The 26783-nt window shown below is 37.3% G+C and overlaps 1 protein-coding gene and 1 long non-coding RNA gene across 3 annotated transcripts in view; one reads left to right on the top strand and one right to left on the bottom strand.

Moving 5' to 3' along the window:
* Positions 1-9065: 9065 nt before the first annotated feature.
* LOC127967733 (uncharacterized) lies at positions 9066-25852 on the top strand. The gene is made up of 3 exons (XR_008155807.1): positions 9066-9304; positions 16866-17017; positions 25781-25852. It is a non-coding gene; the product is annotated as an uncharacterized LOC127967733 (long non-coding RNA).
* phf2 (PHD finger protein 2) overlaps positions 18926-26783 on the bottom strand; it is a 23422-nt gene continuing 15564 nt past the window's right edge. The window contains exons 18-22 of one of the 2 annotated variants that reach the window (XM_052568374.1): positions 24483-24781; positions 22971-23066; positions 22778-22887; positions 21366-21660; positions 18926-21163 (exon numbers count right to left, since the gene is read on the bottom strand). In XM_052568374.1, the coding sequence (XP_052424334.1) occupies positions 21075-21163; positions 21366-21660; positions 22778-22887; positions 22971-23066; positions 24483-24781 (889 nt within the window). In that variant the 3' untranslated portion in view covers positions 18926-21074. The remainder of the gene's footprint in view (positions 21164-21365; positions 21661-22777; positions 22888-22970; positions 23067-24482; positions 24782-26783) is intronic. The other variant, XM_052568376.1, reaches the window with a different exon arrangement.

Raw genomic sequence — 26783 nt, 5'->3', positions numbered from 1 at the left:
GGGGACATTGGAGGTGACTAAAGAAGTGTTAAAGAAGACATCACAGACAGTACACAAGCATATGGAGTTCTTTATAACACACTGGTGACAGCAGCTGTCAATGGAAAGCTGGAAGTGCACACAAAAAACATCTTTGTTGAGAGATGTGTTATTCTATCCTTGAGTTTAGTGGGTCGTGTCTATTAAGGCGAGATCACTAACACCTAACAGACAAATCACGCTATTAGCGTGTTGCATCGAGTGGAATTACTGTTGAAAAACACTGATGGGAATTAATCTGGGACGAGCCATGAATGAAATGAAACTGAGTTTTCATCAAGCAGTGTTTGTGCACATAAACCATTCTGGCAAGGCTAATGAAGGAGAACACGTTCTGGGACGGCTCAAATGTGATGTGAAGACAAAAGAAAGTTTGTTTAGACTGTATGTTCCAGCACATGTTACAGATCTAATCAAATAACTGTAAGACATCTCCACAATTCCACTTGACATTACTGTTTTTTTTTAAAGCACTTTAAATTACCATTGTGTATGAAATGTGATATATAAATAAACTTGGCTTGCCTTTATCTATCTACACACACACACACACACACACACACACACACACATTCACATTAATAAACGTATATTTCAAATATCTTTCTTATTCATGATAATTCAACATAATTTTGTAATCTGAATTATAGTCATTGTTACTTTATCCTGATATAACTTCCCTGTTTAAACAAATGTAACAGATGTATTTCACTTTTAATCAAAGTTTTGGACAGGATATTTGATTTGAGAGACTTCAATAATTATTATCGTATTAAATAATAATGTAATGCGTTTGAAGTGTGCATATTTTTTTGCACTATTACATTTGGATTATTTTGCATTTATTTATTTTTTAGAAACACACCCAAACAGCATCTTGCAAAAATGGTTCAACCTGTACATGTCTACAGGTTAGTCATGTCAACAACAACAAAAAAACAACAACCATAAAATGTGATTTAGTGTTTGCCTGCAGTTGTTGGCAGTACTGGGGGAGGGTGTGACTACAGATAAAGAAATAATAAATGCACAGTCCCACAGCAATTAGGATCACTCAAGCATCCAGCTAGAAGCTCAATGCCAAATTGGGTAGTTCTGCTGCAATTGCACTTCCTAGAGCAATTATCATAGCCACTTTTGAGAAAGGACAGACTGTTTACAAACAGTCAAGGCTTAGTTTGTGGGGTACATCAGTATTCCGCATACACACACACAGTCTTACCAGAGGATGTCAGATTGTTGGGTTTGGCTATTTAAGTCAAGTAATGACATGTTAGAAGCCGATGCGTGCTTCCAGTATAAAAATGGGACTCATGTTATTAAGCCAGTGACAACTGTCCTCTGTGTAAGTGTATTTGACTGCAGTCGTCCTAAACAGCAATTAACAGAAAACATGTAAATGCAAATATACTACTGGCCACTCGTTCTCGGTATGGCTCGCATACGGTGGGATTAAAGGCGAATATTTAAGGTTGATCAGAATCAGAATCAGAATGAGCTTTATTGCCAGGTATGTTTACACATACGAGGAATTTGTTTTCGTGACAGAAGCTCCGCAGTACAACAGAATGACAGCGACAAAACATAAAACACATAATAAAAGAATAAAAAATACAAATATGTAGACAGTGAATGACAATATACAAATGACAATTGTAGGCAGGTATATTACAAAGTGAAGTTATGTATGTACATATATATTGTGTGCAAAATTTAAGTGTATACTAAGTATGTGTGTTAGATAAATAAAGTGTGTGTGTATATAAATATAAAGTGTAGTGTGTTCGCCATTATTGTCAGCTGTTCATAAGATGAATTGCCTGAGGGAAGAAACTGGTCCTGTGTCTGGTTGTTCTAGTGCTCAGTGCTCTGTAGCGTCGACCAGATGGCAACAGTTCAAAGAGGGAGTGTGCTGGATGTGAGGGGTCCAGAGTGATTTTGACAGCCCTTTTTCTCACTCTGGATAAGTACAGTTCTTGAATAGATGGGAGAGTTGAACCGATGATTCGCTCAGCAGTCCGGACTACTCTCTGTAGTCTTCTGAGGTCAGATTTAGAAGCTGAGCTGAACCAGACAGTTACTGAAGTGCAGAGGATGGATTCAATGATGGTGGAGTAGAACTGTTTCAGCAGCTCCTGTGGCAGGTTAAACTTCCTCAGCTGGCGAAGGAAGTACAACCTCTGCTGGGCCTTTTTCACAATGGAGTCAATGTGAATGTCCCACTTCAGGTCCTGAGAGATAGTGGTGCCCAGGAACCTGAATGACTCCACTGCAGTCACAGTGCTGTTCATGATGGTGAGTGGGGGGAGTGCAGGGGGGTTTCTCCTGAAGTCCACGATCATCTCCACTGTTTTGAGCGTGTTAAGCTCCAGGTTGTTGAGAGTGCACCAGACAGCCAGCTCTTTTACCTCCTGTCTGTAAGCAGACTCGTCACCGTCCTGAATGAGGCCGATGAGTGTGGTGTCATCTGCAAACTTCAGGAGCTTGACAGAGGGGTCCTTAGACGTGCAATCGTTGGTGTACAGGGAGAAGAGCAGTGGGGAGAGAACGCAGCCCTGGGGAGCTCCGGTGCTGATTGTACGGGTGCTGGATGTGTATTTTCCCAGCCTCACTAGCTGCTGCCTGTCTGTCAGGAAGCTGTTGATCCACTGACAGACGGAGGTGGGCACGGAGAGCTGAGTTAGTTTGGGCAGGAGGAGGTTTGGGATGATCGTGTTGAAGGCCGAGCTGAAGTCCACAAACAGGATCCTCACATAAGTCCCCGGTCTGTCTAGGTGTTGCAGAACATAATGCAGTCCAATGTTTACTGCATCGTCCACAGACCTGTTTGCTCTGTAGGCAAACTGAAGAGGATCCAGCAAGGGCCCAGTGATGTCCTTCAGGTGGGCCAGCACCAGTTTTTCAAATGACTTCATGACTACAGACGTTAGAGCCACAGGCCTGTAGTCATTTAGTCCTGTAATTTTGGGTTTCTTAGGGATGGGGATGATGGTGGAACGTTTGAGGCATGAAGGGACTTCGCACAGCTCCAGCGATCTGTTGAAGATCTGTGTGAAGATGGGGGCCAGCTGGTCAGCACAGGATTTCAGACAGGCTGGTGTAACACAATCTGGGCCTGGTGCTTTTTTCCTTTTCTGCTTCTGGAAGACCTGGCGCACCGCATCCTCGCTGATCTGAATTGCAGGTGTGGGGGAGAGGGGGGATGCAGGAGGTGAGAATGGTGAGAGTGCTTGATTGGAGAGGTGTTCAGGATGGGTTGCAGGAGCTGTTAATGGTGTGAACAGTTGTTTGGAGAGGCATTCAGGGCTGGTTGCAGGAGTTGTGAAGGGTGTGAATGGTTTTGTGGGGAGGCGTTCAGGGCAGGTGATGGGTGTTCTTTCAAACCTGCAGTAAAACTCGTTCAGGTCGTCTGCCAGTCGTTGATTCTCTACGGTGCTGGGGGGTGGTGTCTTGTAATTGGTGATGTTCTTTAGACTTTTCCACACTGATGCGGAGTCGTTGGAAGTGAACTGAGTCCTTATTTTTTCAGAATAATTCCTCTTTGCCACTTTGATCTCCTTTTCCAATGTGTATTTAGCCTGTTTATACAAGACATTGTCCCCCTTCACGTAAGCATCTTCTTTGGCCTGACGGAGCTGTCTGAGTTTTGCAGTGAACCACGGTTTGTCATTATTGTAAATTAGTTGAGTCTTTGTAGGAATACACATATCCTCACAGAAACTGATATATGATGTTACGGTCTCTGTGAGTTCATCCAGATCAGTGGCAGCAGCTTCAAAAACACTCCAATCAGTGAGGTCAAAACAAGATTGTAAATCCTGCTCTGCTTCATTAGTCCATCTTTTTACAGTCCTTGATACAGGTTTAGCTGATTTTAGTTTCTGCCTGTAGGACGGTATTAGATGAACCAGAAGGTGATCAGAACGTCCCAAAGCTGCTCGTGGAACAGAATGAAATGCATCCTTTATTGTGGTGTAACAGTGATCCAATATATTACTGTCTCTTGTGGGACAAGTAACATGCTGTCTGTATTTTGGTAGTTCACGGGACAGATTGGCTTTATTAAAGTCCCCGAGAATGATTAAAACAGAGTCCGGGTGATGTTGTTCTGTCTCTGTGATCTGATCAGCGAGTTTCTGTAAAGCTGAGCTCACATGCGCTTGAGGATGGATATAAACACTGACCAGAATGAACGAGTGAAACTCCCGCGGCGAATAGAACGGCTTGCAGTTAATGAAGAGTGTTTCGAGATTTGAGCAGCACGTCTTCTTTAACACAGTTACATCTGTACACCACCGTTCATTGATGTAAAAGCATGTCCCGCCACCACGCGATTTCCCCGTTGATTCTGTGTCACGATCCGCTCTAAACAGCTGAAAGCAGAAAATATGCTGATGAAATACTGCTGCAGTGTGTTCTCCGGGCAGCTGCGTTTTCCCCAGGCTGCTCTCGGTCAGTCTAATGCGCTCTGATGGTCCCACCAGAGTATTTCCTTACACACTCGCCTGGCCGGCCAGCTCTTGATCAGAAGCAGAGCTTGGGGTGGTCAGTCATCCACCCCCAGCCCGGCACACGTGCGTCCGTGTGTGGGGCTCCGCGCGTGAGAGCTTTAGTGTAATGACATCCCGCTGAGAAGAAACCTGCGGCTGAAGCGGATCACCGCGTGCAATCAAGCGCTCGAGACCGTGTCATTGCTCTGCTCAGACTGCATGGAAATGACATTTTTTACAGTTCTTCCCAACTTAGGCTGAGCCTGAGTTGTCGTTCGCTCACAACAGAGCGCAGTTTCGCTTGGTGCCACTAGTGGCGCTGTAATATAATGCAGTTTACGTTACAACTAGTTGCTGTAGCTATTTTGATGCGGAATTCTTTACTGTTGATTATCAAATGCTATTGGCGTTTTTATGTGGCCTATGTGTTGAATGCAAGGCACCACAAAGTAGTGAACATCTTTCTTTTCTGTGAACCCCAGTTGAGGCCATGTCAGTTGAAAATATGGCGGATGCAACATCATAATTCATTTAATTTAACTAGCTAAGTGAAATGTAGAAAAAACATTGCACAACTATGATTGAACCAAGGGCGATCCGTGGTAAATTTTAGTAAATTTTATGGCTTCCGGTGTTGTTTGCTTCCTGCTATTTTTAGCATATCAACTGTTGTGCCACTTGATAATGCAAACTGGTGTGTCATACCATATTTTTTTAATGTAGAATTATGAACACACAGGATTGTAGTGCAAAGTTCACTTTAATATTCTTGTTATTTCCCTACAACATCTAAGGAACTGTAAGTCTCACACATTCAAAGAAAACAGTTTATCTCCGTGTTGAAAAATAAGGTGGAGAATTATGACAAAAGCAAGAACACACCCATTCAAAAAATTTATTTAAAAAAAAGTTTTGTCAACTTATATTAAGCTGCACTAAGTAACAACTTAAATATTTAAGTTGACTAAACCTAAAAATTAAAGTCAACATAAACACTTTATAGACTCACTTAACACTTACTGAAACACCAGGTTTTTTTTCACAGGACTATTCAGCCTCACGTTGAACGTATTCTAACTTTATCAACCTCTCCAATAATTAAGTTTTGTATTACTGATATATTTAATAATAAAATGTATCTGTTTCATTCTATAACCATAAATTGACAAAAGATAGACAGTAGGCAAATAGTACTGTTTCCGGCAATCCTGAAATTGTTAATTTTCTTAAATGGAGGACATCTGCGATAGGTTAACTTCATAGGTCACATGACAATACTAATATGGCAGTCATACCATATACTGTACCTGCATATTTTTTAAAACATAGCTACTTTGTTAACAGCTGAGAAGCTTTTCATTAAAACAGTATGTATAATATTCACATTCAGACAAAGTTTATGATTTGCTGGTAAAAGGAAAATCACATTCTAGAGTATTTTATTTTCAATTCAATTGAAAACACAAAGCAACTTTACAGAAAATTACGTTTGTACAATATTTAGCTTATAATTGGTGACTGTCAGTTTGTGCACGTATGACAGGATTTTTCAGAAAAATTAATACAAGACGTAGTCTTGATCCAGTCACACTAGCAATATTTGTTAGTTCTGTTTGCTGATTCAGGGTTAGCATCATCTGGGGTCCTCTGAGGGTCAGCGTTATCTCTTCTCAGGTGTTTATTTTATAAGGATTATAAATATATATATATATATATATATATATATATATATATATATATATATATATATATATATATATATATATATATATATATATATATATATATATATTCTAACTTTGACCCTGTATTGTTAAAGCATACAAAAATGCCACAAAAACATGAAACCTGAACCTGTATGATGATTTCTCATATGAATGAGTTGAAACATAAGCTAGACCTTATCAGAGATATCTACACTATCTAACTTAAACTCAAATAGTTTGACACATCATTGGGCTTTCAAAAAGACCAACAGGCCTACTGTCACGAAGAAAGCTAGAACTCAAATGGTTTGTGCCAGATGCAGGAAAAACACGATTCAATCAAAGCACTTTAAATTGAATGATTCTGGTTTCCTCCGCAGTCTGGAACACACACTTTGAAACCAAAGAAAAACAGAACATAAACATGCTTCCCAGGTAGAAAAATAGCAGTAAGTTTTCCCTCTTTGTCTTCCTGACACCCCACTCGCACACACAAACATGTACACACGCACACTAAAGCTTGTGTGCTCTGCGAGGTGTTGTGTTATGAGCCAGAACACTGGGCTGTGTGAGCGTAACATGGTTCTGGGTACTAGTCTGGACAATGTGCAGGCTCTAGACTGGTCGCTATTATCACAGCTGCAAGTTGCCAGGGAAATTTGTATGCAATTCACCTGAATTAGAATCACTCAGGCGGCTTGCAGCACTAGTTCCCCTCAGAACACAGCCTAATGGTTTGTTTATTTTAAAGGTTTTGCTTCTAGCAAATCATTCCTTATCTGTCATTGCCTTATTGTCCCACTGGGTCACCCAAAGGAAGAGAGCAAAAGAGGTCGGGTGTGAGATGGAGAGATAGGCAGATACCTGTTGCTTCATTTTAAGTAAGCTTCACTTTGATAAATAGTTTCTTGGTTCCAAAAATATATAAACTCATAAAGGCGTTTCAAAAGAATATATTGAGATTTTCCTTATTTTTTGCCATATAAAAGCATTTTTGAATCAAGATGGATTTACTTGAGAAGCCAAAGGAAGATATATATATATATATATATATATATATATATATATATATATATATATATATATATATATATATATATATATATATATATATATATATATATATATTTCAAAAATAAATAAATAAAATAAATAAATAAAAATATGAAAATTAAATTAGTTTATGCTCAAAACAAAAACAAATATCTAATGGTTTAAGAAAAATGAATTTGAAATTAAATATATTTTATTAATAACCAATTATAAAGATGTTTTTTTATTTCTTGTTTTAAGCATATACTCACATAATTTGACACATTTTTTTTTAGGAAACAAGACTTCATATCATATGTCATTTTGATCTAGTAAAGTAAATTTAGGAATATTTAGATGTTTGTACTGGAAAAAAATACTATCTATCTATATATCTACATCTACATCTACATCTATATCTATATCTATATCTATATCTATCTAATTTTTTTTTTTTTTTTTTTTTGTAGTGAACTCAAACAGGCTTTATGACAAACAGAATACAATAAAGGTAAATGTCCATTAACAAAACTATGATCCCAGCCTAAGATTTTTCATTTTGAAACGATTTACATTTCCCTCATAATGAGACATTTGATATTTCCAGTGTCATGGCATTTCCATAAACAATGCAATACAGTTAAACAATGTGGGTATTTACATAAGACACAATGATTTAGTGATTACAGTGGGCTACATAATAGTATATTTTGAAAGTGACTAGTCTATATAACAGCATAGCAAATGGTCCCTGACATCATAATTGTCGGGCGTAATGGCCTCTGCAGATGTCTGTCAACTCACTCTCTGGTGTAAAATGGTAAGGAATTTGAGTGGAGTGGCTGTTTTGTTCTCTGCCGATGTTTCTAAGAGGCATGACCACGCTAAAAGAGCAGAAAGTCCACTCTGAATCTGCCTGTCACGGCCGACTGCTTCTGTGTCCTATCTGCTACCACTTACTCAAACATGTAACAAATTTGCTTTTAATTGCAGGGATTCTGCTCCGCTTGTAAATACTTTTGCTTTGACAGTTCATTTATTTTGTGTGATTGCTGCCATCTATTTATAGTTTTAATTCAGGGGGAATGCATTGCATATGAATTCCTTGTGTCATCTATGCCCTGCTCAAAGACAAAAACGCATGAATTATTATTGCCTGGTGGGAAGTGTTTATTTATTCATAGACCCCAAAATTGTGCTTCATCCACGCTTGGCAAAACAGATGGCATTTCCTACTCCACGGATTTAACAAATGAAATGGTGGAGTGTATTTACTGTGAATTACTGCATATCTCAGACTTTCAGTATTGTGAATTAGACATAAAAGTATAATTTCAGCAACACATTAGAAACAAACAAAAAATACAATAAAAAAAAGTAAAAAAAATTTTAACACACTATTTAACACATTAAATAGGCCTACTATATTTAATCAACTAGCCTACATCAGCTATCCTATTTAATGCATTCGCATTGCCTTTTACATTTTAGCTGCTTCATAAATTGTTTGATAAAGTTTTGCTGTAAAATTTTGAATTTTAATAGTAGCCTAATTTCTACTGTGACAAATAGCCCCCATGTCATGTTTTTTTTAGACGGTGGAAATGTTCAATAGCTGTTTGCAGTCAAGATTCTAAACAACGTAACGTTATCTGTAAATAAATTATTAAAAAATAAACCTACCTTGGGAAATATTTACATAATGTTCAAGTTGTTTGTGAGAGCTCATTGGCCGCCACAGAATCTTATTTTCTGGGCACTAGAGGGCAGATGTTCCGCGGTGTTCCCACAGGTGTTGTTGTCATTCAGTGTTTGTCCACCGCAGACGGTAATTAGCTTAGCGGCTCAGCCCTTCACGCTCAGCGCGATAGCATCAATTGGTGACGATGCGCCCTTATCCATTTTCCCGCCATCAGCTGTCACGGTCCATTTCCGCTGCACAAACGCCCGCGGATGTTTTCCTGATTAAAGCGGCAGATAGAGCGCGTGTGGGCGGGATGAGCCGAGTCAAGTGCAGCCTGTCACTAAGGATGCGGGGTAAGCGTTGAAATGATATTTACACTGCAAAACAGAATGGATTTGTATCCAGTTTACCAGAGCCAAATACTTTACTGAAAGAAATACATAAATTAATAATGCTGACGATATCATATTGAAGTATTAGAAAGTGATTTCGACTCAAGGTGATGTATTAAATTAAGGCACGTTTTTACGTGTTTTCTTACGTTTTATGTTTCAGTTTTTTAAAACGTTTAATAATTCTATATTTGTCTTATTAAAAATAGTCGTTTATATATGTTACTTAGCCTACATAAAATATGTAAATGGTTGTAAAAGAATGCTGTTGTTACACTCTAACGTTAACTTACCTCATCACAAAATTCGGTTGTAACAGAAACACTTGTGCATGTGGTAATCAAATGTATTTGTTCATTTAGTCCATCCTCCATTACCTCAACTAGATTTATTACTTTTCAGTAAAGTATACATGGCACACATTACTAAAAAAAAAAAAAAAAAAAAAAAAGCAGCTTAAAACAAATGCAAAAATAAATAAAACATAGCTACTCTTATAAATTGTTATAGATGAGATATTCTTTTAAACAAGATAACCTTCTTATACAGCCATTTAGCATCCATAAACATGACCAGATCATAATTCACATACAAATTTTATTTAGATTTTATTCAAATTTAGATGTCATATCCCAAGATCATCTTAATTTACCAAGTGTTTATCTAAACACATAATTATGGTTGAATTACAGTGTACTGGACTGGTGACACATTATTCTCACCACAGAATCAGACCCTTTAAAAGCACCTTTTTTAATATATATATATATATATATATAGCACAAACATTTAAATATGATGATAAGTAAATTGTTCTATCAAATCTAATCAAGCAGTTCAAATACATTTTAAGTCTCTCTGGATATTGCCTCTAGTGAATGTAAAGCCTGTAACGAATAAGATGTGTAATGTTGGCTTTGTGTGACTTTGTGAAAGCACTCGAACCAGACACAAGAGTCTAAACCAGCTGCTGTTTCCGCTAAATCTCAATTTTGTTTAAAGAAAAAACTCAGCAATTATTTACACTTCAGAAAGCCAAAGGTCAGGCAAGAGTTTGGAAAATGAGCACCTTGCATGTGCTGCGTGCTCAAAGGTGGAGAATGTGACATGAGTGATTTTGTCCATACACCCTTTTGGTTGTTAATTGAGATCTGACCTGGGCAAGGGTTCACTATTAGCTGCAAAATCAGATATGCAACACACACAGACCTTGGTTGTTCAGATTAGCAACATTTCTGTTTTAAATTAATAACTTTTGAGGCTTTTTTGTTGTTGTTGTTGTCATCCAGCATTAGTGTAATTGCAGTAAAATACCACTGATAAATAAAAATCAGATCTCTCAGAATCAAATTCCTCTAAAACAGATGCCTGTCTTCTTGTAAGAACTTCAAAACTCATCTGAAACAGAACGCCTGTCAGAGCTCTGATAATTATTTAGATATGCTGCATACTTGTGGTAAGCAGGCTGAAATGCTCCCTTTTAAACACTTCACTTTAAACTGACCAAAATTGAGCAAAGAATAATCCCTGTCAGTTGTAGTGGTCTGCCTCACATCAGCTTGGAAAAGCCTTAATATGACCGTGCCACATTTATTCCTGTAACGTAAACGAACTCGATTCATTCTCCCATAGCCTGAAAGTGCAACTTCACCAAATTTAACTGAGGCATTACAGCCGGCAGGCATGAGACCACATAATTTCTCCCTAAAATGCCCCACACTTCCTCTCTGTGTTATCATTATGCCTCTCAATGAGTCACGTGAAAGCCTCGGCCGTTCTGAGGCCAGAGCGCTGAACTCTGGAGCTGTTTGCACTGATTGGGCTTTTTTCAAATGAGGCCATGGTCTATATCAGGCCTGTTTGACGACTTAACAAGCCTCTTAATATTCGAAGGAAATGCTGGGGGTCACAGAGCTCGCAGCCGTTTGACCTTCAGGGTTCAGAGGGCAGAGAACCAAGGGGTGGCACATGGCAGAAAGAGTACCCTAATGATTTAGATATCTGTTACACACTCAGCAGAAAGCAAATCTCTTCTTATTAACTGTCTGCCCTGAGAGAGTCGAGCCTCTGTCCGCTAAATAATAAACCAACTTTGTGGAGAGCGGGGCCAATTTAAAAAAAGTGCATCTGAATCGGCATCACCTAAATAACGGATAATGAAAGACTGTAGACCACCATCGGTGTGTGGTAGTATGAAGATTCATATTCGTTCTCTTTTAAGGCCTATAGTTGGTATACAGTAGGTGGTGGAGGGAATGTCAAATATTATGGAAGATTATAGGACACGTTTGTTTATTTGCCTTGCGCTCAAAGCACTCTTGCACTTCAGAGTTAAGGAGGGTGCTCGGCTTTTGTGGCTTCTGACAGTGAGAGCTGTCATAGAAGCTCTCTGTTCAGCTGGATTATGTGAGCATTTGCTAAAGTTTGTCTTAAAGTGGGCCATCTTACTTGGCGATGCATGGAGTGGTGCTCAGTTCCATCTAAATAATTTTGTGCACATGAGTAGAAAACCGTGTCCTTGGAAAACACTTTCAAAAGCAATTTCCGTCTTTATACTACTGCATGTAAACAGAGTAATTGTATTTGGGGAAACTCCCAGCGCCAGCTGAACGCAATCCTTGCACATTTTTTTATTTTTTGCGGGGGCAGAATGGGATTACAGTTTTAATTTCATGTATGATTATGATGTTGGAAAAGATAAGCAGAATATGTGTTTTATTTCATCTTGGGGCAGACTGTGAAGTATCATCATTGCGTTGAAAATATAAATATGATGCTATGGACTTTTTTTGATAAGTGAAAATGTACGATCCCCTAAATACTAGCTTTTTAAATTAACTCAAGGGTCAAACCGTTGTTATTTGGGGATGCTGACTCTACTCTTAAGTTACAGCCCAAGTGTTTCCTTATGGTCATTGGGGTTGCTTACATAGAAAATGGCTGGTTTCATATGTATGGTAAAAGACCAGATGTTTGTATTTGCGAGCCTCAACCCTAAATTTGTTGCATCTGGCGCTGGGCTTCTCTGTTTATGCCGAACTGAAAGGTTGCGATTATAGATGTTTATTCACGTCACAAGGATTTGATCACACTACAGTGTGAAACACTTCACAACCGCTCATGTGAATGGGGGTCACAGAGAGTTTAAAGACCTGATGGGAAAAGCTTATTGGCTAATGGAGGCGTAGATATGCCCATTCATAAAGTTCTGGCACAAAGTCTGCAACATTTTCCACTTTCTTCAAGTATCTTTTGCAGGTGGAATATTCCACTCTGTGTGACCCACTTATTTAATCAGTTCTGGTACCCACACTTATGAGCTCATAGCTAGTCCAACAGCTTTAAAACATCTCAGTGTGTCAGCTCATTTAGTTTTGTGTCATCAGTGGTTATTGTACAGCAAGGGTCTTCAACCTTTTTCAAGCCAAAGTTTCTTAGTCACTTGTTGGATACGGAGACAGAGCAAGGAATACCTTTATGCATTTCATAAAAGTTGCAGTTTAATCGTGACCTAAAAAACACACACATATAATCACACACACAAACACACACACATATGTAGTTCAAAAGTTTTTTTTTTTTTTTTCTTTTAATGCTAACATGGTCTTGAAGGTAGCATTATTAAATGGCAACATTGTGAAACATATTGGAATTTAATATAAATATTTAAAAATGTAACTTATTCCTGAGATGGCACAGCTGAATTTACAATTTTTTTGTATCACACAATCCTTCAAAGGGCTCAAAGGGAAAACAAACTAAGGCCATACCTGTGCTGTTTCCATTTAAAATTAGAGGCAACTACTGCATTTTAATCACAATCCAAAAAAGATGCTGCGTACATGCAGCATGAGCAGTTTTCAATCTAAATTAGATTATATAATTTTTAAATTGAAAGCAAAAATAGAATGGTTTTACTTTAGTTTTGTGAAACTACACTGAATGAAACATCTCTACACAAAACAAAAACGCCAGACAAGCTGAATGAGAATGCGAATTCACTTCCTGACAGCAGGTGGCACTTATGGAACAGCATCAATATACTGTTTCCTTTGTTGCCACTGTAATCAAAGCAGCATCTCCCTTATGAACTCAACGTTAATATGCATTGTACAGAGGCTAAATGAAAAGAAAATGCCATTTAAGTTTTTCTGAAGACATTCAGATTTGTTAAACTACCTAGTGTGTGTCCAAATGTCTTGCCCTGCTCCAGATGTATTGTAAACATTGGTGTCGTCAATATTGCTTTTCAGTTTGAGCCCGAATGTGATGCAGAGGATATAAGTAAAGAGGATCGCAAAGAACCTGTGAAAGCTTGGCTCTTAATTTTGTTTTATGTTGTCTCATACTTTTAGATATGCTGTTATTTGTAAATGCCACTGCTTATGTTAACTTGTAATATACGGTTTTATCCTGATTAAAGCTTTAATACAGCATGGCAACAGCAGGCGCGTCCATGTTTAACACTTTTCATAGCTATGTGAAAAATCTCTGTCTGTATATACACAAAGTGTGTAATTGTAACAATTTATTGGAGCTGATGATCTGGTGCTTTATTTAGAAAGCATGCGTATGTTCAGATTTGATCTTAGAGTGTGTGTAAGCTTTAATCCACAGCAACGCTCATATTTGTAAAAACCGCCTTTGATGTGGAAAAGTGCTTAGTGTCACCTCAGGGTCTGAGCAGACGTACCCATTTTTCTTGTTCGAGTATTGCAGGTTTTTGAAATTTAAGCTGTTCTTGCAGCTCGCTGTTTTAAGTTTAAGAATATTGATGATTGGTGATCTTTGAGATGTTAATGACATTATTTAGGAGCAGTGTTGGGTATAGTTACTTTGGAAAGTAGTTAGTTAGGTTACAACGTTACCATCAATTAAAAGTAATCAGTTATGATACAGCGTTACCTATTCATAAAAGTAACGCGTTAGAGTACTCATGCGTTACCAAAAATTAAAAGCCGTTTGCAGCGGCTCACACATGACAGACACAGCCCCCTGCCCCTTTAAATGCACCTAGAAGTCGTGACTCCCGACAATGAATAACGTCAGTCATCCGACTAAATTAACACTGCAGGATAACAATAACAGGAAACACAGTCAGCAATAGGCTATTCCACATGGCGTTTTATTTATTTATTATCACAGAACATATTATTAATCAAAATTTGCACCTACCCAGCCCGGGTAGCCTGGGCTACTGTATATTATGAGCACCACAAGATAACTCCTGATTTTTCTTTAACTTTAAATAATGCAGTTATCAAAGTACAAGTATGCTTACTTGTAAACACAACCTTAAACAGGCTTGCAGATTTAAATCCATTTAGAAATGATGAACAATCAGCCAGCCAACGATCTAACAGAAATTAACAGCTGCGTGTCAAACAAAAATGATAACAAACCGAATTAAATCCTTCACTGCCACACAGGCAAATGACAAATCGCTTAATAGCCGAACTAATTATTATTAAAGTGTCACTCACAGTCACAAGCCTAAATTCGCTTTAACACAGTCCTCTTACATTTACTAAGTAGTGATTAAAACGTTAAATTTGAGGTAGAATTTTTGGCGGTAGATGGAAGCTTTTCACCAACGCAGTGTGCATTTTACCATTATGTTCTTTTCTTTTTCGTTGACAAATTGAAAATAATGTGCGTACTTCCATAAACCAAACGCTGTCCTCTCTGCCATCTAGAGGAGTTCGAGAAAAAAAACCACACACACACAGGGTCAGGCGCAGGGCACAGACGCATCACAGCCATTGACTTTACGATCACAGAGCTTCGGCTCCGCTGATACATCCGCAGGTGGCACAGTAGACCTAGGACTACTGTCTGACAAAAAGCAGGCTGCAGTCGGGATTTTCCTTTCCTTAAAATAACGGATTACTTTAAAAAAAAAAAATAACGAAGTTACTGATTACTTACGCACGAAACTAACGCGTTAAGTTACACATTTCAGGGAAAAAGTAATTAGAGTACTCTAACGCGTTACTTTGTAACGCGTTACCCACAACACTGTTTAGGAGTTGTTTACAAAGCAGAGCTGAAACCATTCATTTGCATGAAAGTGTGTGTGTGTTTTTGTGTGTACATTCATTTTATGAATCACATGTACGCATATTTGAGATTTGATCAAAAGATAAATTTTAGGATGGTTTCTGCGCAACATTTTATAAATGAGGCCCATAGTGAGAGAGAGATGCAGATCAGAGCATGTGCAGAGCAGGGGACGGGAGGAACAGGATTAAGAACCGCAGTTTTAGAACATTGATTTTGAAACTTGTGAATCCATTACAGAATGGCAATTCGCAGATGAATAGATTTTATGTGCACCCCTAGTTTTGACAGCATAGTCTCGCCCCTTTGCTGCATGTTCCTGGGGGCGGGGTTTATCAGGGTTTGTGATGTCACAAACCCGTTAAGTACCTCACTGTATTTCCTACAAGCCATTATTGTAGACTTTAAACTGCTATAATTTTAAAACACATCTCCATTTGCATTGAACTTTCAGCGTCGTAACTTTGCAAATATTGTTTATGCTCAAAAATTACACTTTACACACTTACATTAAAAAATTAAAATCGCAATCAACCACCCCTTTACCAATGTTGAAAATGGCTTAATTTTAAAAATTTAAAAAAATTATTTGAGGAATAAAATGATTGAAATAACAATATTTTCATTTAAAATCTTCCATAACATTATAAATGTCTTTCCTGTCACTTTTGATCAATTTAATGCATCCTTGCTGAATGTAAGTATTAATCTTTTTTTTATTATTCTTATTGAATGGTAAGACATTCACATAAAACAAAAAGTCCCTAAAGGATCTCTTCAGGGGCATCAATGGGATCTTGCTCCCCTCTGTACAATCTCCTTGAACCATGAGGAATGTAACTGAGGCTGAAGACCACCAATAATCTACAGCAGTTCCTGCATCACTGTTAGGCCACACAAAGACATGAATTACTCAAACATTCCAATGCAATTAAAGCATCTTCTGCATGGCACGTTTCACTGAACCACTGGGGGCTTGTTAATAAGACCGCAGGGCTTTTACTGAAATCATAGTGAGAGGCAGGCGGCTGGTCACATCTGTGACCACTACGCCGCATATGATCGCCATGAGATAAGCTCAAATATGACACTCAGCAGATTCCACCTGGACTCCCCTGATACTACAATTATGAAACCACTTGCCCTCCTTAAAGGCACTTATAATTAATTCCTAACAGACTCAGAAATGATTTCAAGTCCAGTGACAGTGCTCTAAAACAGGTACAGGAAGGGAAAATAAAATAATAGGACAAAAAGACTGATTCCTAAGGGTTAAGAGTTTTGTACCTAAATAAGCACAGAGCATCATTTAAATAGCATCAAATAATAATTTCAAATTATGACATCAAATAATTATTTGATTACCTGTACGGTTTCATCAGAATCATTACAATATTAACTGACAAACATTGGATTTAAATTCTTTCTTTCATAAATTTGTTTCTTTTTTTTTTCAATGCAGTCAACGTGCCTGTTCGAGTTATTTCTCTGGAATTTTTTTGGCAAGGGGAACGTCCTGCATTACTTAAGCCATCTGCTGTCCACCAGCTGAACAATAACACACTCTGAGGACATCGGACAGATGTCTCTGAGGATGAAGAATACATTTTAAATGTAAGTATTGCCTTCTACAAATTTGCAAATCTAACAGGAATTTGCATAGATTCTGTAATCTTTGCAAAGTTTCACAATTTGATGAAAAAAAAAAAAACATAAAACAAATGAAAAAAAAATGAACAAGTATGTTCGTCCAAACTTTTGCCTGTCACTGTTTTAAGATTTATTGAAATACATTGTAAATAAATCACTGCTTATTTATTAATCGGTTTAAACAGTATTGATATCAACAGTATAAAGATATTTGACCACAGAACCCATGAATGAAAATGTAAGGGTTCGCTGTTAATGTTCTATTTATATAAATTCAGTTATTTTTTTCATATTATATTAAATTAGAGTGTAACCACCCGTCTTCTTCCAAATCAGTCATACTAAATCTTTCTGAAATGGCACTGCTTTTTCTGATGTTAACTAACTGCTAAAACAATGTTTGCTAAACACTGCTGTGCACAGACAAACAAACTGGTGGCAGGAACAAGTTAGGCCTGATATACGGGCCTCTTCTGCAATTCCTCTGAGATAAACATCATTAATACGCTACAAAGTACTTAGGGGGGACATGGGTGCTACTTTGCTGGGGGGTTTGGTTTACCGTGAAGCAATGAGCTGTGGCGTTTTCTGCGCTGCGTGTGATATGTGGCAGATGTCGATGACAAAAATGCATTTTCATGTTGAGAGTGGAACCCTGCCACGTACTCCAGCAATAACAAATACCTACTCCAATATGGTTTTATCCTAAATTATTTGAAATGTATGTCACGCCGTTAAGATTTATGTGGGATCGTGTGTAACGTTGAAGACCAAAGGAAAGAAATAAAGGAAAAAGTAAACATAAAAAATGTGAAATTGGTTGAGGCCACATTTTTACAGTAATTGTTTGCTTATGGACACTTGTTTTTGAACTAGACTAACATTTTTCTGTGTTTCCTCTCCAAATGAGATCCAAAAAGACCCATCAATGACAAACCTGTCTTTTGTTTATACAGCAATTATCGTACTGCACATTCTGGAGCATAAACTCACAGAAATTACATTTATTTTGATCTGTAAAAACCCTAACTGATGTCAGAAGTCGAGCAGATGTACCTGCCAACTCCTTTCTGAAACGGACAAATTTTCTGGGACGTCTATCTCCACCTGGTGGCTCTCTGCATGTTCAATCCTTGTAAATCAGGGTGAGACGAGAACTCTTGAAAACGTGAACAATTGGAAGCCACTACGAAATAAAGAAAAAAAAACAGACAATTTACAAACAGAGCAAAAGACATCATGAGTGTAATATTATTCTACACACGTCCTCTTACATATGCACTGTGTTTCAAATAAATATATTAGAACTACACGATAGAGTCCGGCAACACGAATGGAGTATTAACAGTGTTGACCTTGGCTTGCTTCATGTTAATGATTTGGCCGGAGCCACGGCTGGACTCGCTGGTGTTTTGGCTTTAGCTGTGTATTAATGAACAAGTGAACACAAAAAGTGCAGCTTGGCTCCCAGTGGACAATGTGGTTCTAAATGGGGGGACTGTGTGCGAGTCGAGAGTTTCTCCAGGGCATCAGACCTGAATGGTACAGTAGCATGAGCCCATTTAAAAGTAATTACCACAGCATGTTCCAGAGAACATGTGGAGCCCTGCCATTCCATATGAATGGTGGAAGAACATGTTACCAAAACAGACTTTCGCGTGCCGTTATGGAATAGGAACAGACTTAAATACATAATGAGCGACTCGTCGCATTTAGAAAAACTAATTCTGCATGGGACAATGAAGCCTTATACAAAAGGTTACTAATAAACAGCAAGAAAGAAAGAAATTTGTGGAAACACATGACACATGAGATATATGATCATTTAAAATGCAGTCGGGAAAACAAGTCAAAAAATACAGAGTGCACTACTAACAAATGTATCATTCACTGCCATGAAACAGTGGATGCATTTAATTGTTTGAACATATAAAAATAAACCACAACAAAGCAACACACATTTTGTACAAATTAAAAACCTGAAATAGTTCAAATGACAAAGATTCTGAGTTTCGAATCGGAAAGGTGGATACAAGATTTACATCGGTAACTAAAACACCGCAATTTATGAGCACAGTAAACCTGGTTAAGAATGTACATACTCTATTACCAAAATAAAACTCATGGCATGATGAAAATAGCTGCTTGATAATAATAACAATAGTAATGTGACATTTTGTATTGATGAGCAGTTGCACTTGATTTGATAAAAACAATAAAGACATAGTTTTGCTAAGATGCAAAAAAAGGAACTATTGCCCAATGTTAATGATAAAAGTGTCCTAAGGGGCTCACAAACTGATAAAAATGTGAAACAAAACCTCTTAAGAATTATACAAGTATAAAAGGCTACAAACATTAATAAATTACATCACTGACACAGAAAACACTTCACAAGGTGCTAGTAAAATAACTTTAAACTCCATCAGGGGTATTTTAGCTCAAATGTCAGGCTGGTCGTAGAAGCTTTGTTGATTTTTTTTTTTCTTCTCCCCCATCATAAATGAATCATAATACACATGGTTTTCTGCATGTAAGGCCATATGAGAATAAATGTTAAACTGTTTATTTTGTTCTCCAGGCAACACCTTTTGTCTTATGTAACAGAATGAAATGAAAACAAAACCATGGTTAGAAAAAAGTTCAGCTATTGTGTATCTAACAAAACATTTGTTTAAAGTAATGACTATTTCTATATCTTTTTTTTATATATTTGTCTGTAATTAGCAAAAACTAGTAAAAATGTATAATGAAGTATTAAGGAAAAAAGGATACAAAAAGTAGTCATTTAAAAAGCTATATACAGGCTACATTCTACATACATGTGAAGCAATATAAATGCATATTTTATTCTGGGGTAATTGGTGCTGCCTGTGAAACAAACAGAAGAGAGAAAGTATCCCCATGTAGTGAAATGTCATGGATGAGGCTTATCATCAGAGCTAGAGATTTCATTCATGTAGTGTTACGTTGTTTTTGGCGAGTGTTCTGTAACTGTAATAAGAGCTATGTTAAAAACCCAGTATGACATAAAACCTGACTGTAGTATCTAATGTCTAAAAACAACAGAAATACATAAATAACATTTTTAAAGACGTGCTAACAATTAATTTTATTCCACGGGATACGATGATTTGCCTAACCAACGGGGAAAAAAATAAGGTTTCAAAAATATGGTTTATTATCGATATGCATGTTTAACAAAAACACAAAAACATATATTTTTTTCCTATATTTGTAGAAAAAAAAGCTGTCGTTTTATAATAGCTGTGAAGATATACATTATTACTAAAAATATGAGTTCATATTTGTGCTTCACTGAAGTTCTGAAAGTGCCTCAGGGATTAAAACTACCTATGACATGTACAATTATATTAAGTCAATAAATATTATTTGCGATAGTGCTTAGCAAACAGAAAAGTACTTTTTCAGTTGTCCTGTGTAGGTAATGCGTATAAAAATGCTTTTTTGCTTAATGATTAAGGAAAGTAAATTCCAAATGGGGGATATTAAAATCAGCCGGCAGTTACTGTGAAAATGTCATGTCTTTAGTAATACTTGTTAAAAAAAAAAATAAGCCACATCCAAAAAGCAAAAATTAATTTCTTGTTTGTCAACCTTCCACCACAACCCTTTCCCCTCATCAAAACAATGCATGCAACTGGAATACATGCAAGGGATACTTTCTTTATCTTGGAATGACTGCTATGTACTGGATCTTATTATATATTAGCAACCCCTGATAAACTGATAGCTGTAGTAAAACAAGATCAATTTTTCTTACAAAATATTAATAGCAGGTATTCTGTACATTTTTAATATCCGAAAGTTATAAAGTAAAAGAAGAGGCAAAAACCTATCTGAGCTATGTTCTTCTTAGAAATTGAAAACTTGTGGGATCCTGTTCACATTCCTGTCCGTTTCAGTCCTTATGCTCTCATCCCGGCTTGTCGAGGGAGGGAGGGATCAGTCCACGGGTCCATAAACATCAGGAGAAAGTCTGAGTCATCCACTGTCCGTGTTACAGCAGAAGCTTGCCGTTACGATGTATCTTTAAGATTTTTCCAAGTCTCTGTTTGGCCGTTGCCATTCCTTTCTTTAGCCGCTTGGCTGTGGGCGAGATGAAGCAAAATGGTTAGCATATGCAACAACAACTTTGCCACTCTGTGATCACGGCAATACATTATTAAGCCACAGCTGTGTCAATAAATTATTAAAGATCCCAAAATTGCCAGTGCAGCATAAACAAACCTTTAAACATGAATCAATACTCATCACAGAAAATCTTATTTATGTTTTGGCCTGAAATCACCTTTGGCGTCTGTCGAGTTCCCACGTTCAACTTTTGCCGGCGGGACAGATGAGGTGTTCTGAGATGACGATGATGATGAAGGCCGTCTCTGGCTGAGGAAGACTCCGGGGGCCATGGGTTGCGAGCTGCCGGCGGTCTTGCTCGTTCCAGTGCTGTACTCATGGTCGCCCAGGTTGGTCTCAGAGTCCGGGGTGGGTTCTGGAGAGCTGCTGTCCTGAGAGAGTTTGAGAGGCTCCTCTACAGCCACGGGCTTCTTTTTGGTACTCTTTTTCTTCTTCTTGATCTTCTGCTCCTCCTGTAGCAAGAACTAGTTAGTAGGGCCATTTAGCAAAATCGGTCTTATAGATGTTTCTATTTAAAAAAATGGAAGCTTTTAGAAAGGATTCAGAACTTCTTGGTATTCATCTCTTTTTCTGTAATGAGACTCGAGCTGCATGAACTCCACAAGTGTGTGTAAAACCTGAATATCATGTTCTTCACGAGCTTGTTATGTGCTTAAAGACTCAAAGGAGTACACATGGTCAATGCCACAAATTTGTGACCATAAACAGTGCAAGATGTTAAATATCTCTTCATTGTACATCAAAATTATACAAACTATATGTCCAGAATAAAATGTTCATGTGGTCTCAGGCATTTGAACTGTAAATTAATGGCATGGTGCAATGCAATGATTCCAAATGCAACAACCACAAAATTTTAAATAAATTAATTTCTTTTACACAGTATTTACTATAGGGCTATGCGATTGGGGGGAAAATGCCAATGCAATTTCTCCAACAGATTTAATAAGATTAGGTTTGCTGTGCTTGTTGTAAGGCTGCAGAATTAGGCCCAAATTTAGGGGCTATCAACATTTTTACAAAATAATATTAATAAAATTATATGAATATTAATATGATTTTATTCTGATTATTATATTACTATTATTACTAACTAAAATACAAAAGAATACTATTCTAATATTTTACTGTGATATAAAAAATTAGCATTTCAGAAAAAATATAATAATTTTATTTAACAGTACAACTGTAAAATTGCAATGCTAATACTAGGTGTCTTCATTTTCAAATTTGAATCCAATTTAGCTTTTATTTTAGTGAAAAGCCACAGCTTCTCATTTGCTGATAACAGTCAGTGAATAAACACATTTTATTACAACCTTGAAAAGATGGTAGATATATATTCCCAAATACATGTTATTAGCAGATGAAGAATTGGAGTTTGTGTGGATCATGAGCTGCGTGCAATGAACACAGTGCAGCAATTCACTTTGAAACACAGCACATGTGTTTATGTAATGAATTAAAAAATGTTTTTTTTTTTTTTGCGAATTTAGTTTTATCTATATTAATTGTGCATCCCTAGAATTTACTTTATTTAAAAATAGAAACATAATAAAATGCATTCACCTGATGAGACAATTTAGCTGCCGCAGCTGCCAATCCTGTCTCTATGGACGCCACACGTGCCCCCTCCCGAGCAGGTCTTTCCTGTCGTGGTACAGTGGGCCCAACTCGTGCTGCAACAGTATGAATATAATCCCATGTGATTCAATTTACATTATAGACAGATTCCCACCTGAAACTGTAAACTTTGCACTACCTGTTGGACTGTATGGAGTGTCATCTGTATTTTTCCTTTTTTTCGATCTCGATTTGAAAATGGGACTGTCCTCTTCAGATTCCAGAGATGGATAAACTGAAAGAAAAAAAAAAACAACAAAAAAAACATTTTATTTTGATTTACCGTATTTTTGGACTATAAGTCGCACCTGAGTATAAATCGCATCAGTCCAAAAATCCGTCATGATGAGGAAAAAAAAACATACAAGTCGCACCTGACTATAAGTCGCAGGATCAACCAAACTATGAAAAAAAGTGTGACTTATAGTCCAGAAAATACGGTAATGCCATATCAGAATCAAAGGCTATACATTCATGGCAATTAATATAGAGTAATAAGAGTTATACATTTAAAATAATCATAATAACAACAATACTTCAATAGTTTAGCAATATTATATTTTTAAGCAAACAAAACAAACAAAAATAAATAAATGAAAATGCATGGTAATTCTAACCACTAATTCTAAAGATGCCACCATTTTCATTCCTTTTGGAACGTGTTTTCTTTTTTTTTAATTCCATATGTATGGTTTAAAGTCGCCAGAAAAAGCAATGCAAATGTGCACTGTCGAAGCACATTCGTTTTAAACATATAGCTTTGCACGAGAAAAGACCCTGTTTTTGCACTACATAAACTACAGTGCTAAGTATTTTCTCATTGGACAGGATGTTAGCGTGACACAGATGTACGGCAGCTGTTCGTTGCCCTGCCTCTGCCTGCATGCACCTAGCTTCTTTGAACTCAACTACTCAGGAACACGCAATTTCCAACAATTAAATTATCAAGACAAAGAAAAAAAATGTTTACAGAAAGGAGGAATGCCTGTGTGTTTGATAAAACTCTCTCTTAGTGTGAGTCCGAACGGGAATGTGCGTGCTAGTAATGACTAATTAGGGTATCAGATCAAAAAGCATTTAAAACAACAGTTTAAAACTCATGCTAATGGATTATTAACAGGCTACTAATGGTCTTGCTGTTCTTGGAATGGGTTCACAAAAGCTATAAAAGAGACCACTCAGAAGGGGGGATTGAAAAGTTCTAGCTGAGAGTAAACACGCCTGTCACTTTGCCGTGAATGAGAACCCTTAAGTCAAAATCAAACTCTAATCAGAACACTGATAGAGCAGATTTACAGTTTGGCTTTGCTCTAAGGGCACCTGGGCAATTCCAAGTCATCATGAAACATCCTTGACAAATTGTCTCAGAGGAACTAATTGGTCTTGATAATAGTGCAAACAAGCTATCCAAGAGGAAGGTATGAGAGAATTTCAATCTGTTCTCCAAATGGGTTCTTAAAGGGATAGTTCAGCCAAAAACGAAAATGTGATCATTTACTCACACTCATGCCATTCCAAACCTTCCAACTTAATTGCATGGACAAAAAAACACTTTTTCGAAATATCTTTTGGGTTCCTCAGAAGAAAAAAAGTCAACTTTGTGTGAACTGTAGCTGTAAGCACAGTAAAAGAATAAGTTTGAAGAACTTACCGTAATCAGAATCCTTAAAGCAAGCTTCCAGGTGGTCCTGGTCATCATCAAACATATCCAAGCTGTCCACGCTGCTGCTCTTTTGCGTTTTCTTGGGCAAGCGTTTGGCCGGTCGCTTGCTGTTACCCCCTGCTCCGGCCACGCTGCTCTGCTTCTTGCTGGCTGTGCTGCTGTGCGAGTTGTTCTTTGCTTGGCTATTGCTCCAGGACGTTTGCAGACAAGAGTCTGATGACTGCAGGTTAGCCATGGACAGCATGCCCTGGATGGCCTCCTGTGTGCTGGGGGATGCAGGTGGCTGACTGTAAGTCCATCAATGAGAAATACACAACACACACGTACATTACTCCGAGTGTCAGTGGCAATGAGAAGCGATTCGAATTTTAGGTAGTGAGTTGTGTGATGGAAAGCAATGAGGTTGGAGATGCACACTTAAAGGTGAAGTGTGTAATTTCTGCACCACTAATGAGTCTGACAGATTTCCCAGACAAACTGTCCCAAAAAATTAATCATTTAAAGTCCACTCATGTTATTCTGCTTAAGATGTTTTTTCTTTTGACATGTTATCTTAAGAGTTTTTGCCATTATTTAAATTTTGGTTTTAGTATAACATTATAATACCATTTATATTTGTACTTTTATAATTTAAAGAAGAAACAAATCCGATTTATAGTTGACATTTGAAGCTTAATATCATAGAAAAGCACTAAAGGTTTTTAAGTTCGAGTGTTTTCAGCTTGTTTATTTTCATATAAAAATATGGCATGTAGTTGCATCAAGCAATGGTATAAACATCCTTTAATGTAAATTGTGATAATCGTAATTAATAATCGCAATTACAATTTCAAGGGATTAATCGACAATTATGATTTTTGTCATAATCAAGCAGCCCTAAATATTATACATTATTATAGTATAATATTTTAATACTGAAAATATTACACGCATCACCTTTAAACCACCATAAAAATGTTTGATGTAATTTCCACTGCAGCTGAGGTATGGTTTTGTTGTCTGGATTCAAATCCAAAGTAACCAGTTCGTTGCTAATTACATTTAATGGGTGGGCCTGGTAAACTAACATGAAAACCCAAGTTACGATTCAACACAGGGTATGCCTGCATTATCTACAATGTCTCCACTCCCATTTATACTGAACCGTCATTCAACCAAAACTGAAAGCACAAGCCGCTTACAATCACAACCGCTTAATCTGCACATCTCACTCTTGCTTTTCTAACTTACCTGTCACTAAACGTTCATTTCCTGTTAATCATCATAAATCTCTTCATATACCATAGATCTTTTGGTGTCAGAAGAAGATTCTTCCATGTGAACTGAGAAGACTATTGTGTCCACATCTGCTTTTGAGCTTGAGGTAACCAGCAGAAAATACAGATTTAGCCTGTGCAGATTACCACCTATTAAGTGATTAACCAGTGAAGTGGAACAATGAGTCAAAAGCTTGTTTAATGTGGTCAAAACGGACTGGAGGCATTTCCTCCCCACAATCCTGCAGTCATATGTCAGGTTTAAAAGCACAAAAAAATAATTTGAGAAATTAACATATTTTAGCCATGTTTTCGTTCTCATTTTGTGTTGAGCTGATTTGCAGCTTTCAGCGCAGTGCAAATAGACCATCAAAAATGTGCCCAAAACAGCAAACAGTAAAACGAAGAGGAATGGCCTCAAGCTTTTGCTGTATTTGACAAATTAATAGTGCAGAGGGATTAAACAAATAATGCCAGCACATGTAAACCGCTTATAAAGAACCATTACTTTCACCATGGTTCGACAGATGAAGAAATGCCTGTGCTCGATGTGTTTACAATCAGTGTGAAGTGCAAGAACTAACAGTTAAGCAGAAATATGACGTGTTTCAGTTCTTTAAGGGTCAGGAACATGCTTCATCATAAATTGTATGTTCCCTATAGCCCTCTGCCAAAGACAAAACATATCCATACTCTGTCACATTAACAAAGGATGTGCAAAACTGACCAATCGATGGATTGTCTAAACAACTAGTCGCTTAAGGAAGCCTTGTATAATTACACTAGTTTAGGGTCATGTACATCAGATACTAGTCAAGATTTTTCACACAAGACACATTCTTGTGTTCAAGAACAGTTGGGTGGAGCAAAACAGCATGGAACAGAATGCCATGTATTTTTAAACAGTTTTAACTTGAAACAAACACAGTTGGGTGCAGTGCAAGTGCCAAAGATATCTGTCTACATGTGTATATGCATTTAAAACGTTGAAGGTGCTGTAGGGAACTTTTGTAAAAAAATATTTTTTACATAT

This window comes from Carassius gibelio, chromosome B11 (genome assembly GCF_023724105.1).
Source record: "Carassius gibelio isolate Cgi1373 ecotype wild population from Czech Republic chromosome B11, carGib1.2-hapl.c, whole genome shotgun sequence".
NCBI classification, from domain to species: Eukaryota; Metazoa; Chordata; class Actinopteri; order Cypriniformes; family Cyprinidae; genus Carassius; species Carassius gibelio.
Note: the sequence above shows the minus strand (reverse complement) of the source record. Positions and strands in the feature narration are given on the sequence as shown.